At 37.4% G+C, this 13,706-nt stretch overlaps 1 protein-coding gene across 1 annotated transcript; it reads right to left on the bottom strand.

Moving 5' to 3' along the window:
* Window positions 1-6,860: 6,860 nt before the first annotated feature.
* LOC149302365 (ras-related protein Rab-23-like) lies at window positions 6,861-12,686 on the bottom strand. The gene is made up of 6 exons (XM_089482640.1): window positions 12,532-12,686; window positions 11,239-11,324; window positions 9,316-9,472; window positions 8,246-8,328; window positions 7,284-7,376; window positions 6,861-7,000 (listed from the first exon to the last, which is right to left on the bottom strand). Exons 1-6 carry the CDS (start codon window positions 12,684-12,686, stop codon window positions 6,861-6,863), a joined length of 714 nt encoding a protein of 237 aa, XP_089338766.1.
* Window positions 12,687-13,706: the final 1,020 nt, after the last annotated feature.

A 13,706-nucleotide genomic window follows, 5' to 3' on the forward strand; every position in this document is an offset into this window, starting at 1 on the left:
TGGATTTTTTTTAATAATACAAACTCTGGATATCTAACCTCTATTCACTGAAGAGATTGCGTTTTTTGCTATGACAAAAAAAAACATGTTAAGAAACAGGAGGTTAATTACGTTGGGGGGGTAGGCTGGCAATGCCTGGGGGGGGGGTGTTGTGACCGCCAAATGTGTGTACGTTGTTTACACATCCATATGCATCATTGAATAAAGAGCCTGAGACCCCAAAGTGTCAGTAGCCCACTGCAATCAGTCTCTTATAAATGGTAGTGGGGTGGTTAACAAAACATTGGGAGATCACAGAAGTGCCTGTAATAACTGTAATTATAAAACTGTATGGTATTATTGGGGTGTAGTGTGTTTGTGATCTATTGGATTATTTAATTATGATGAGGCATACCTTTTATAACCTTTTGCACCCAATTTGTTGTCAAGAATATTGAGTGTCCATCCTTTCACCATTTTTCTTCTATGTGCTTTTCACTGTGTCATACTGGGTATTATGGAGCCTAAAAGAATAGTAAGGGAGGCAGTGCAATGTTTATGTTCCTAGTAATACAGTAAATATTCTGCTGATTATACACAAAACAGAAAGGTATGTATCCAGCGCCCTCTTGTTTTTTCTGGAAAACTGATATTTATGGTTTCCTATATATGTTGTGCCAGTAAACTTACTTTTGATGGGTTAAGAGCTCAACCTTTGATTATATCCGGGGTATCCTGTAATACAAGTTATAAAAACAGACCCAAAGTAAGGTGCAGTTTACATTTGTTATGCCTGCCTTGGTGTACAGAGAAGGAAATGAAAAATCAGTAGAGACATGAGTCTTGGTCCCTATGTTCGAGTTTCAGTCTGGTGTACTATGGGAACACAAAATTTCTCTGAGTCAGTCATGAGGTATTTTATCTTGATGAATTCCAAATGATGACCACAGATCTGTATAGTTTGCCCATTCATCCAGTAGAGCATTTGTGGGGTCAGGAACTGATGTTGGACAAGAAGGCCTGGCTCACAATCTCCCTTCCAGCTCATCCCAAAAGTCTTTGATGGGGTTGAGGTCAGGGCTCTGTGTGGCCAGTCAAGTTCTTCCACACCAAACTCATCCAACCATGTCTTTATGGACCTTGCTTTGTGCACTGGCCTTCCCAAACTGTTCCTGCAAAGTTGGAAGCATAGCACTGTCCAAAATATCTTAGTATGTCGCCTTCAAAGCTAGACCCTCTCCTTTTATGTGACAAAATAAACCAAGGGGCAAATGTTAGATGGGCTTCTAGAATCTATTTTTCCGTAAAATAGTAATGTCAAAGGACGTTGTAGTGGCTTCTCTGCAATTTTGGCAGAAAGTCCAGTAGTGGGTTTGTCACCTAAAACAATTTCCATTAATCAATGAATGAGTTCTGATTGGCCCATTACGATAAGGGCATATAGCCCTTATAAGAACAATGTACTGCTTAGGAATTTCACCCCGAAAAACAAGGCAAACAGTAAAATTGGAACTTGATGCTTTATGATCACACAGTTAAGAACTGCTGAAAGAGATGTCAGAAAGCCCAGGGTGTTTAGAGATGTAAGCACTGCCATGCTGCATCTTCACCATACAAGGGAACCTTCAAAATTAGCAGACACTGAGGTTCTTGAGAATATTAACACGTACCGTGCCTCAACACACATTCTTAACTGCACTACTTATGTGAGTGGCCCAAGGGTAATACATGGCTAGATCTTGAATGTTTTGGACACACATGGGTCAAGGAAACGTTATTTTGTGTGTATATCGTATGAAGGAGAGTTATATAATTTGTATTCTGTGGGCCCTATTCAGACTTTGGGTAGAGGTTTGCCAAACGTAACCCTGATTATGTCATAATAAAACCACTTAAGTCTGCTTAAAGTTTAGTTTATCAAAATGTTTCAGTTGATTTTGGGAGTAGTTGGCAGGATAGCTGACTTTAAATATTGGATCTCAGCATACAGCCTAGATGGGACGTTGTCCACGTCTTTTTTTAAAGCAAAATGGATTACTGAAATGGTTGGCGAGAGATGGACCGTAAATATAGATGAAGAGATCGAGGGACTGTGGAAGGGAGCTTACTTGTGAGCATCTGCGCAATAATTTCATACCCCCAACATTTCAAATACCCCATGAGACACTTTTGTTCTAGCGGCAGTACTTTTCTACGATTTTCTTTTATGTGCTCCTTTTATTGGTATTTGTATAAAATTAAGAATAATCAATTTTATTTACTCGACTCTATAAGCCAATTGCTGTTTATGTATACAAAATAATTAGGGGCTGTAGGACACTGATATTTATACTCTAAACCGCAAATTAACCCTTCAAGACGGCTGATGTACTATCCACTTTATTGTCCACACTTGGATTGATACTCTTCACATTCACCCTTATGGATCAGAACTTACTCTATCCACTGTTTTTATTAAAATACATTTTTTTTTTTTTTATCATACTGCATGATTTTTTTTTGGGTAGCTTTTTTGTGTACGGGTAATGCTGTTCCCAATCCATGAATTTTCTTAACACACCCCACAGACCATCAAACTGCTAAAATCTCAGCTTTTATAGAGGTGGTCACACTTGCTGATGATCAATTAATGTAGGGCATTAGATTAGCAGCACGTCTGCTATTTATTACTGTTTCCCTAGGAATTAAGATGCTAATGTATTTTATATATACATATATATATATAATATATACATATATATAATATATACATATATATATATATATATATATATATATATATATATATATATATAGTGATCGTTGTTGACCTTATTTGCATGTGCCTACCCAGAATCCCTTGTGGTTGTGGCAGCACCATGAGACTTCTGAGGGGAAAAACAAGCCTTCTGGCTTGTCTGGTGCCTGTAGATGAGTGTTTAATAATGTGTATACATATATTTATGCAATAAAGATGTGCTGGTGGAAGAGCACATTGTTCAGGTTTGGATTCCAGTTTGTAATTGTCGTATGATATACTGCCATCTTGTGCATGCTACAGGTTATCACAACTTCCACCGTTTGTTTTTGTTCCTATCCGATTCCTATCCTTACCCATTTGAACATACATACATACATGCATACAGCTTGTCTGGTGCTAAGGCTCTGTTCAGAGTATTGACAGAAGACATTTACATAATTATATCATTGAAGTTTCTGGGACAGAAGACACTATCTTTTTTTACAACACAGTAGTTGAAGGCCGATGGCAAATATTAAATAGGTAATGGGCTTAACAGCTAAGAACTAGCTATTAAGTAATGTGTTGTACCTCACTATTAAGATTTGTCAGTTTCTAGCTAGGCTTCTTTTACTTTTTTTCATTGGTTTTACTAATCGGTTAATAATAAAGCAGACCTGGATCCCTTGCTGTTTTTTCCTCTGCACCTCGAAGTCAAGACCCAGCAGACCCAGAACCATAATGCTGGGGCGCCTGCTTCTATGGACAGAAGAAATGTGACAGCAGATTATGGGTACGACTCATTCATAAAATCATGGATAGGGATTGAATACGCAAAACCAGGGATTTGTCCTAAGAGTTGGATTTGAAATACTCCATTCACAATAACAATAAAAAAAACACACAAATGCGCAATCATGTAGTCCCTGAGAACTGGAAGTTTAGATAGCAGCATCCAGGTGATGTATGATTAGGGGTGTTTCCAATACATACATTAGAAGTTAAAACAACCAATGTATCAAAGCTTTATATAGAACCTTGTAGAAAGGACCTGACCTTAGAGGATTTATTGGTGCATTGGTCATGGAACCGAATTCCACAATATTTTCTTCTGACAACTGAGCGACCTTGGAAACCACAATTTTGATCGTATAGATCGGTTACTAAGGCTTATTACAAGGCCATTTGCATCACTGTATCATAAAACAGAACAAGTAATAATACCAACATAGTCCAATTTGCCAAAATGGTTTATTTATACAATATGACAAACAAATATTCTGTTTGTAACCCACAGAAAACAAACACTGGGTTTGGATCTAAGATCCCACTGCCAAACCATGATATTAAAACAGAGCCTGACATCCCTTTAAAACACTGCCTGCCTGTTACTAGAAGGGGGCGCGGGTGGCACAGATATGTCGATCCAATGCTCAAGATAAGATAGGTGCTTCAACAGAATGTACAAAGGGTTGTAAAGAGAGTATGTTAAAGTATGTGCATTTATGTGTGTCCAGTTTTCTTATCTGGGCAGGCACTCTGAAATGTTAAAGCAAAAGTGAATAGACCCAGGATTCTCCTAAATGTGCTCCCATGCCTCCTTCCCTGCATGCAGACAGCATATTTAAAGGGTAACAAAAAGGTCTAATATGGTGCAGTACAAATTGTGGGATTTTTCCAAGTGAAGCCAATGGTTATTATGCAGTCAATAGTGACACCCACAGTGTCCGTTTCTGAACCTCCCAATCGTCATTTCTGCTCTCTGCGCGACCACAAAGCTGTGCGTATATAAAATATCTGATGGGCCCGACATTAAATATGACGGACGTGCCAAACATTCTTAAATAGGTTTCGTAAATTCTGTAGTTAAAGTGCACCTGAGTTGAGGTTTGTCTAAGCCTTAAGCATTTTTCTGTTGCTCTGTATACCGTCAAAGCTTAGGTTATTATTATTATTATTATTTTTAACAGAAAAACAAAAACCCCTATCATAACAACAGGGACGCATACACAGAGTTGTTGCCGACACCGCGAATATTATTTCTAAGATACGTATGGCATGAAGCCACATATTCCAGATTCATTCTAAAAAAGGCAAAAAGTCATAGCATTTAAATAACAGTCACTGGTGTCAAAAGCCTTGTAAAGATAGGAATCTGGTGTATATAGTGTTTTGTCCATCTATTTAGGATATTCATATGGAAGGAGATGTTCACCAGTGTTATGCAATAACAGCACTACTTTACTTTCTCCTAGATTTGCTGACAGCCCATGTTAATTTGTGCTTAACTTGCGAGGCGTGACATCACCTTTGTCAAGGGACTCCAACAAGTTCAGTCCCATGTACTTCTGGAACAGCAGAATTCACAAATGCAACACATGGAGCTCTGGGTTGTACAACTTGATGAAAATAATTTTACAGTCCTTGTCGTGTCTTGGGTAACATCAAGGTTCCCCTGTAAGTGGGGTTGCTGACCTTTTGAAATTTTGACCCTACTTTCTAAAGGTTAATTCTTGGGCATGAGGGGTGGTAGATTCAGACCACTTGGACCCTTGGTCAAAATTGGTGGCAAATGTATAATTCTCATCCTCGAGCTGATTCATTAACCCTACTTTCGAATTATTTTTTAAATAAAGGACACAGCTTTTCAGCCTGCTCTAATCAGGTACAGTTAATGTGTATCTGTATGACCATGTAATTGGTCTCTTTACGTTACAAGGTAGTCATGTGATAAGCAGCTATTTTTCCTTTATCCTCCCTCCATTACCCCAAATATATTCACTTACATTTGCACTCAGTCTGTTGTCTCTATTTACTTCCCAACTCTGTCTATAGCCTCTTCGGAACAATATTTTGGTCTCTATGTACCATAGAACCTTTGTCATTTCTTATTTTGTCTGATAATCGTAACTCTACTAGTTATTTTTTTTTTGGCTGGCTAACGGATACGTTTATTCACCGAGGGCTAGGTAAAAGAACAGGCCTAAGAATAAAATGTTGAAATATCTGGGAATATTTATCAAACTGGAACAAAACTGTACGGAAGCTTGGATTAATAAATTAGGAACAATCCTGGTGACAACTCAGTCCCTGACAGTTTCCAACTATGTTGACCTTTTAGAAAGAATACCTGCTATATGAATAACGCAAATACAGCAAATCTTCATAACCGTGTGATTAGGAACATGAAGGATGACCTAGAAAAGCACTTCATTTGTAGCGTATTCTACTACTGTCCTGACAAATCCAATTGCATTACTTTCTTAATTAATATGAATGGAAAAAGTCCTTCCTGTTAAAACAATGATATGTTACGACAATAATCACACCTATTACGACATTAAACAAAGTTTGGGAATTAAAACAATTTTCTGAAATTTATAATTTGTGACGAGACGGGAAAAAAAAAAAAAAAAAAAAAAAAAAAGTGGAAAGTTGTCTATATTACTCAATCTTACATTTAGAATGGGAATTGTACTAGATATTAAATAGTTTGAACAATACTCAAACAAAACAAGTATTAAATAAAAATAAAATACTTCTAGTAGCAGCTTAGTTTCAAAGCAAAAAGATGTACATTTTTGGCACCATGCACATATATCTGTTTTAAAGCCCTAGCTGGGCACTGCTTCTAAAACGTAACTAAGACTTTGCAAACAAATATTTAAGTGTTTAAAGAAGTTTTTAAAAACATTCTTGTATGTAAAATTTCTATCCAATGATTGGAACCATTCCGGACCGAGGAAATGTATCGCGAGTCACATTGATAACGGCGCACTTACCATGTTTCCGAACACATTCATTGCTACAAAGTATCTATATATATATTCTAATTCCTTATAAAAATTTAAACTTTTCCCTGTCATTTTATACTCATGCTTATAGGATGTGTATGTTTTACCTATCTTCCGATTTGAGAAAACAGAAATTCATTCTGGTGATGCTTCATCCAGGTAACCATGATGAGTAATACATTTCTTCCTCCAGTTTTCCCCCGATCTGTATTTTGAGAAGTTCCCCATAATCTGTAGCGTAGAAGGTGGAATCCAGTGAGCAAACTGCCTGGTGTTTCAAGGAGTGGCTGTGTTCCGCTTTTGTTCTATTTTTTGTGATTGCACTATTGTCCCCAACTTGCAGTCTTTTTCATTTTTCTAATAAAGTTTTAGAGGAGGTTACAACTGCTGAGAGGGCTTTTAGTTTTCTTTGTCCTCTGTTTGTTTGGCCTTAGAGTGATCACGTCCCCGCCATTAAGAGCACTTGATTTCTGCCCGGAATGGCTGCCTCCTGCTGTGTTAAAAACCCCTAAATGGAGAAATATATGGTTGGAAGATGTTATTTAAATGTGTAATATGACAAAATGTGGAACGACATGTTTTAAGGTCACTAAGAAACTGGAACCATCCAGATGAGCTCTGACTGCTTTGGCACATGCATTAAAAACACACACATAAAAGGTCTACAATGTCTATTATTTATTGATTTATACAGCGCCATCATATTCCGCAACTGTACAATGGGACCTCTCTCATATATATATATATATATATATTTTCACATTACAAATATACATTTAAGGAATACATACCAATTTTGTTGCTGCTTGTATGCACAACTTCAGAGTCTTCTGCAGTTTGTTGTTTTAGTCTTTGGAGGTGTTTATCAGCCAAATATTTAAAAACTGAAATAGTAATAAAACATTTTCATTACCAGATAGATGTAAGCAACAAAGGAGGTTCTGTACATATAAAAAGTGATTTTTGGAAGCTTGAAAGTGGTACTAGAATGATCCAATCAGCTGGAAAGTTCCTCTGGTTGCTATATTGATAAAATTTACTTCTGAAACAGAATCACATTTTATATATAAACTTCAAATTGCTTTACTGGTGCTGCACTCCTCATAGATTTAGTCCCTATAGAGATAGTATGAGTTTAAATAGTCAAACCAAAAATACAATTTACGCTTATGTAAAATATTATTAAATAAACTCTCTCTTTATTAACTGGTTACAAGAGAACTTTATTATTTCTAAAAAAAACGGTCTCAAAGACCAATTCCTATCATCATATTGCTTAAAAAAAAATGAAATGAAAATAAGAAAAAAGTGTAACCAGAAGACAAAAATGCCTTTTGCCACAAATTTCCTTTCCCTGCAGCCAAAAACCATGGGATTTATTTGTGCTTTCCCTCGTAAAACAGGTGCTCCACAATTAAGTAATTGCTCCCACCAGCCCTCACACAGAGTTATTAGCCAATAACAAAGGAAGGTAGTCCAACAGGCCACCACTTGGGACTCTTGGGTGGTAGGTTGACTTCTATACAGGCTGGGAGCAAGAGTGTAATTACCGAGCACATGTCCTACCTGAGCAAGACCAGGAATCAAGGGGAAAAGGTAAATGAAATAATAAAAAAAAAAATGAAAATAAACAATTACTTTGTAAATATAACCAGAAATGTATAAATGTAAAATAATAAAGTATAAAATGGTTGGGTACTTTTAAAAACTAAATAAGGCTTTAGAATATTAAGGGAATATTTTAGAAACAAACCTTCATTGACATTTAGATCTTCTTTCACAGAGGTTCTGTAAAATCGCAGTTTCAATCTTTTTGCTAAAGCTTCTGCTTCCTCACTAGAAGGCAATGTGAGAAAAAAATAGTACCAATGTAATTCAAAGCCATTTAAATATGCATGCTTTAGGATTGAACAGGTGTTGTACAACCTACATATTAATGTATAAATAAGTAACTTTTTATTACACAAAAGGGTTGTAAACGGCTTCCTTGCGAAAATATTGACAAGGAGCAGTGCCCTTCCAATAGCTTGTGGTTTCTAGGACTTGTTGGCTAGGAACCTTGTTCAGCAGAATTAACAAAGTGTAAAGTCGTTTGTTTACTTCCATGATCTCACACAAAAGTAAGATGTTTAGGAACAGCAATAATGTGAATGTACAAAATAGCCACCAGGTGTGCAAATGGTGCAAGGGTCAACACAGCTTTTGTAGATTATACTAGCCTTTTTTTGGATCCATGTACTACCTACTTAAAAGTATTTTCAAGAAGCTGGGTCTATTGCTTTTTTCTGTTGAGACATTTAACCGCTTCAGTCCTAGGGGTTTATGGTACCGTAAGTCCTGGAGCAATTTAACAGTATGTCGGTTGAGCCATTTTTCCCCTTTCCTGCGAATAGCGCACCCATGTAAACTATATATTGTTTTTTCGAGGAGAGAGACGGCTTTCTTTTCAAACCATAGTGATGGAAAATCCCCTCCAAATGTATCAATTTTGAGGCAGAGAACCCAGCCAACATTGTATAGCTGCATCTCCAGATTACGGAAATACCCCACATACATTTTTTTCTTTTCTAGGAGGGCCATATTTCTTTTATTAAACTGCACCGTGCAGTATGAGTGCAGTATGGTTAGGGGTCTTCTTAGGGACCTCTTGAACATGTTAAATTATGCCAGTGAAGTCAACTCTATGGATGAATATCTGCAGAGATCTCCATCACTGTATAAAGATGTCTTGGCCAAAACCCTGGTATTGCCTTTAGCTATTTCTATAGTATACTTTATTTGCATAACTCGAATGCCTCGATTGGACAGGAGGAAAACACTTACTTCTTAATTTCTGTGTCATCAAGCAGGTCAATTTTATTCTGTACAAGGACTGTGGGAATATCTCCGACTTCTGCCGCTACTTGCTCTCTCCAGTTGGGTATTGCTTCAAAGGACTCTCTGTCCGTTGTAGAAAACACAAGCACACAAGCTTGGGCACCTGAGAAAATGAAATTAAAAAAGACTTAAAAGTGTTTGGCTGGGATGGTAAAATTGTGATCATGCTGTAATTTAGTTGAAGGAGACTGAACTTAAATTGAGAAACTAGGAGTAATATTGAAAATAGGGCCAGTGTAGAAAGTTTAAGTGTGGGCTGTGCAGGAAATCATTGGGAGGAAAAAAATAAAGAAAACCATCTAAGGAGAAGGTATACATGAGGGCTGGGTAAAACTGGACTATTCTATGCAAGCTTCGATGTGTATTGCTTTTCCATGGTGAAGATAACAGAGGAGAGCTTGGTCTGAATTTAACTTTCTGCATACCAAAAGTATGGTAGGGTATCATTATGTACAATCGGTTACAGACTATGTTTCGTTTAGTCTATTTGTTGTTACTTATTGGCTGTATCTGTGCATATATGAGCAGGTTTAACAAACAATCCATTGAAGATCATGGTATAGCTGGCATGTTCGTTACCTACACGGGTAGGATTATTGGCTGAAGAATTGGGACAGGCTTTACTACCCAGAATGTTTCACATAAAAGGGAGAAAACATGACAATTATTCTTACACTTACTCGACCTGCAAAGTTGACACCTCAATATCAATTTGTGGTGAAGATCTAGGAGCAATCAACGCTCTTCCATCACTTTTAACAAGTGTTTTCACATAAGCTACCCCTTTGCAAGGCTGTCAGAGGAAAACTCTGGATGCACTTTGCTTTATTTCTGTAATCTTCTTATTTTACCCATGTTGCATACATGAAAATAATTACCGTTAGCAAAACAGCCCTTAAACAGTCCTTACATAATTGGTTCCCATTTAAAAACATCCCCTTTAGGCTTGGTTTCCATTGGGTTTTTTTTTGCTAAAAACGCCTATAAAAACGCCAATAGCGCCACCTGGCGTTTTTTTGTGAAAAACGCCTGCAGCCAGATGTTAGCTGTAATTCAATAGGAAATCGCAAAATGCCATTTCCACTTGGCGTTTTTCTGTCTGGCGTTTTTTCAGTCCTCTTTGGCGTTTTTCTGCTTTTTTGGGCTCTGTGGCAGTTTTTCAAAATCGCAGCATGTTGACACTCTGGCGTTTTTTGCAAGAAATCTTGGCTTTTTTTCTCCAATAGAAGTCTATGGGAGAGAAAAAACGCCATGAAAAAGCCATGTGGGTTTATTGCCTTGGCGTTTTTTATGGCGTTTTTTCCACAGTTACAATGCAGAGGATGGACCCAGTATCTGTGTGTCCTACGAGAAATAGGCTGAAAACAAACAGTTTCACACAAAACAAAGTCCTGGACTGGTTCATATTGAATTTTACACCATTTGAAACAAACATGCCATTACAAAGAAACATACGCGACCGGATCCTGCGTGCCAAAAGCAACAGCAAACAATTTGCACCATCATTTGGGGCCAATCTTCCCAGAGGAGCAGACATTCGAAATAAAGCATGCCTTACAAACCACAGAAAAGAGACAAAAGGGTCTACCAAGTAAATGACAGCAGGAGAGGGCAGATACTTGCCATTTATCCTAATCCCTTTTAGCTGGGTGAAACTTCTAACTTGTAAAGGCTGGAAAAACTGCCTAAGGTCAAAAAAAGCAATTTCCACAGAAAGGCTAAAACGCCAGAAAAAACTGCAGAAAAAACGCCAAAACGCAGGTAAATGCAGCGGCAGTTTTCTTGGCAGTTTTCCTGGCGTTTTTCATCAAGAAAAAAACGCCGGACAAAAACCCAAGTGGAAACCTAGCCTTAAGGTGTCAGACTTACCTCTGTAATAAGCTTTAGTGATAGCATCAAATTCTTCCTGGCCAGCTGTGTCCCATAACATCAGCCGCACATCTTCATCATTTAATCTAGAAATTAAAAAAGCATTAATGCTAATCATACTGTATTTAAAACTGTCCCTCTTACCATAACATACATTGTACATGAAATACACGCACGTCATGGAGTTGACATGTCTAAATAGGCCACATTTAAATATTTAAAATTCATCTTCAATGTAAACCTTGGGGACACATATTGTCCTGTTTTAAGGGTCTGCAGGAAATTCTTGGTATAGGTAGTATCAGTTAATGTTATGGTAAATCCTGGGACGGTAACCAATCCCCTTTTAAGATGCGTATCCAAGGGCATTAGAAACCTGCTAGCACATGTGATCTCATCCCATATGTTTTTTGGTTTTCACAAAATGTTACAGTCCATTAGGATGGAATTAACTTATGTTATCGCTGGGGCATGGGGCAATGACTTCAGAATGACAAGGTACGGTACTTCCTGCAAAGTTCCCTCAAGAGAGACATGGCACAAAATTATAATGCTGCTTTATAGCAATCAGTTCATTAGCTTCTCAACACACTGTAACTTTTTATTACATAATGAAGGCCAATAAATCCAGGGAAATGAACGAGGAAAACCTACTGGTTGCTCAACAGCCTTGTAGGATTAGTGGTACACATTTTATAAAATCAAAACCATAAACGGGCCTATTATGAAATAGTCAAAAACAGGAATCTAAAGGCCGAGTAGAACAATGACTCATAGTAAATCTAACCTTATGGTGTAGTGAGATAAATATCCTTTGGGTTTATAAACCTGCCACGTAGAATAAATAAGTGGGGCAGAGAAAGTTCCTAAAAGGTGAATTCATCATACGTAGGGCCATTTCACACGGTGCAGCACTTTATTGAGTTTCAGTATTACAGCAAATAAAAGTAACGGATTTAATGTTTTAGTCTGTCTACATAACAACTTAGCCTTTGATGACAATGGTGAACGTCTTATACTTTGATTCCTCTACAGGTCAGTGCGAGCAGGTCAAGGTTGGATTTAAAAACCTGGTATGACCTAGTTCAGGTGGGGAGGATCATGAATTGAGGGTCCTCACACAACACCGCTATGGATCATTTCCAGTAAGCAAAGTAACTGTACACAGTTAAACAACTCTAACTGCTGCTGGCTTTTTGATCATATTTATGTCTATAAACTCATTCCAAGCTCCTGAAGAGCTGGCTCCTCTGTTTTTTTGTTAAAACAGAAAACTAAGTCATCAATACATACTGAATTTGTCTTTCCAAGAAGTCGACACCAATGGTTTTCTTGTAATCCTTTGTGAATATCCCCTTGCAGTACCGCTGTATCATGCTCGACTTCCCAACGGCACCATTTCCAACTACCACCACCTTGATGGCCACTTCCATATCTTCCTCGAACATGTTGGCAGCAGAGTGATGTAAACCCTGAATGGCAAGGTTAGGCTGCAAACAAAATATCACATTACAATGGGTCAACCAAATGACAAATAAGCAATGCAGAACGGTACATAACACACTCCTAATGAGGCAGTGTCTATTACAGACTTAAATAAAATAAAGAAAATCTTCTATAATTTGGAGGTGAGCAACTCATGCCCTCAACTAATACCAACGACAACCTTGGGGTAGATTAAGCTACCAACTATTTGATCTGCATAGTGGCACCTACCATAGGTCAGCCATTTTTTGGATATCTCGATTACTGAAGACTAAGCTACATCTTACATGAAAAAAATCTGTTTACCACTTGATTGTACTGTTTTAGCTCAGCAGGAATTGTATCAAAGATAATCATCTTGGGGTAAAGATAAAACCTAAGTGTCAAAAGTCTCATTTTTTTCCCTTCAATTTTTTTCAGGAGAGAGTGAAATCCCTGTGGTTTGTCAAGGTGTGAAATGGAGTTTTACAACTGCCTTAACACCATGTGAGTACCTGAGACTCTAGGGGGAAAATACTTCACGCATAAAGCGAGTAAATACAATGACTCACACTTGGGATGGAATATTGTGTCAAACTTGAAACATCATACATAAAAATATTCAGATTTATGAATAAGAACAGAATCTATGGTATAAGCAGTAACTATCCAATAAAAATGTCAAAAAAAGGCAACATAATATGCATTTCCCACAACCTGGTGAGTTTTAAAAGACTGGAACCATAGCCATGCCTCCTAAAACGGTAAAGCAGGTGATCTCAGAACATGCACCTACTTGGCCCTGAAAAATATTACACTCCCACGGTCTACAAAATCATACGTTATTTTTTTTTTTTAAAGGATACAAATCGGCTTTAATAGATTAATAAAAATGTCTACAATAATATTAAAGGTACCCCAGTGGGTCAAAATTTAATTGCATCTATTATGAGAAATACAGTATCGCGGTCAATTAAAGTGTGTAAGGCTATGGCTAAATCCAA

The sequence above is a fragment of the Sceloporus occidentalis genome, unplaced genomic scaffold (genome assembly GCF_023333645.1).
Source record: "Sceloporus occidentalis isolate IW3139 unplaced genomic scaffold, rSceOcc1.0.p SCAF_19, whole genome shotgun sequence".
Classification (NCBI taxonomy): domain Eukaryota; kingdom Metazoa; phylum Chordata; class Lepidosauria; order Squamata; family Phrynosomatidae; genus Sceloporus; species Sceloporus occidentalis.

Coding starts and splice junctions, on each gene's coding strand:
- LOC149302365 (XM_089482640.1), bottom strand. CDS start 12,686: ATGTTCGAGGAAGATATGGAAGTGGCCATCAAGGTGGTGGTAGTTGGA. Junction 11,325..12,531: donor TTCTTGGAAAGACAAATTCA/GTATGTATTGAT, acceptor TTTAATTTCTAG/ATTAAATGATGAAGATGTGC. Junction 7,377..8,245: donor AGATCTAAATGTCAATGAAG/GTTTGTTTCTAA, acceptor TTACTATTTCAG/TTTTTAAATATTTGGCTGAT.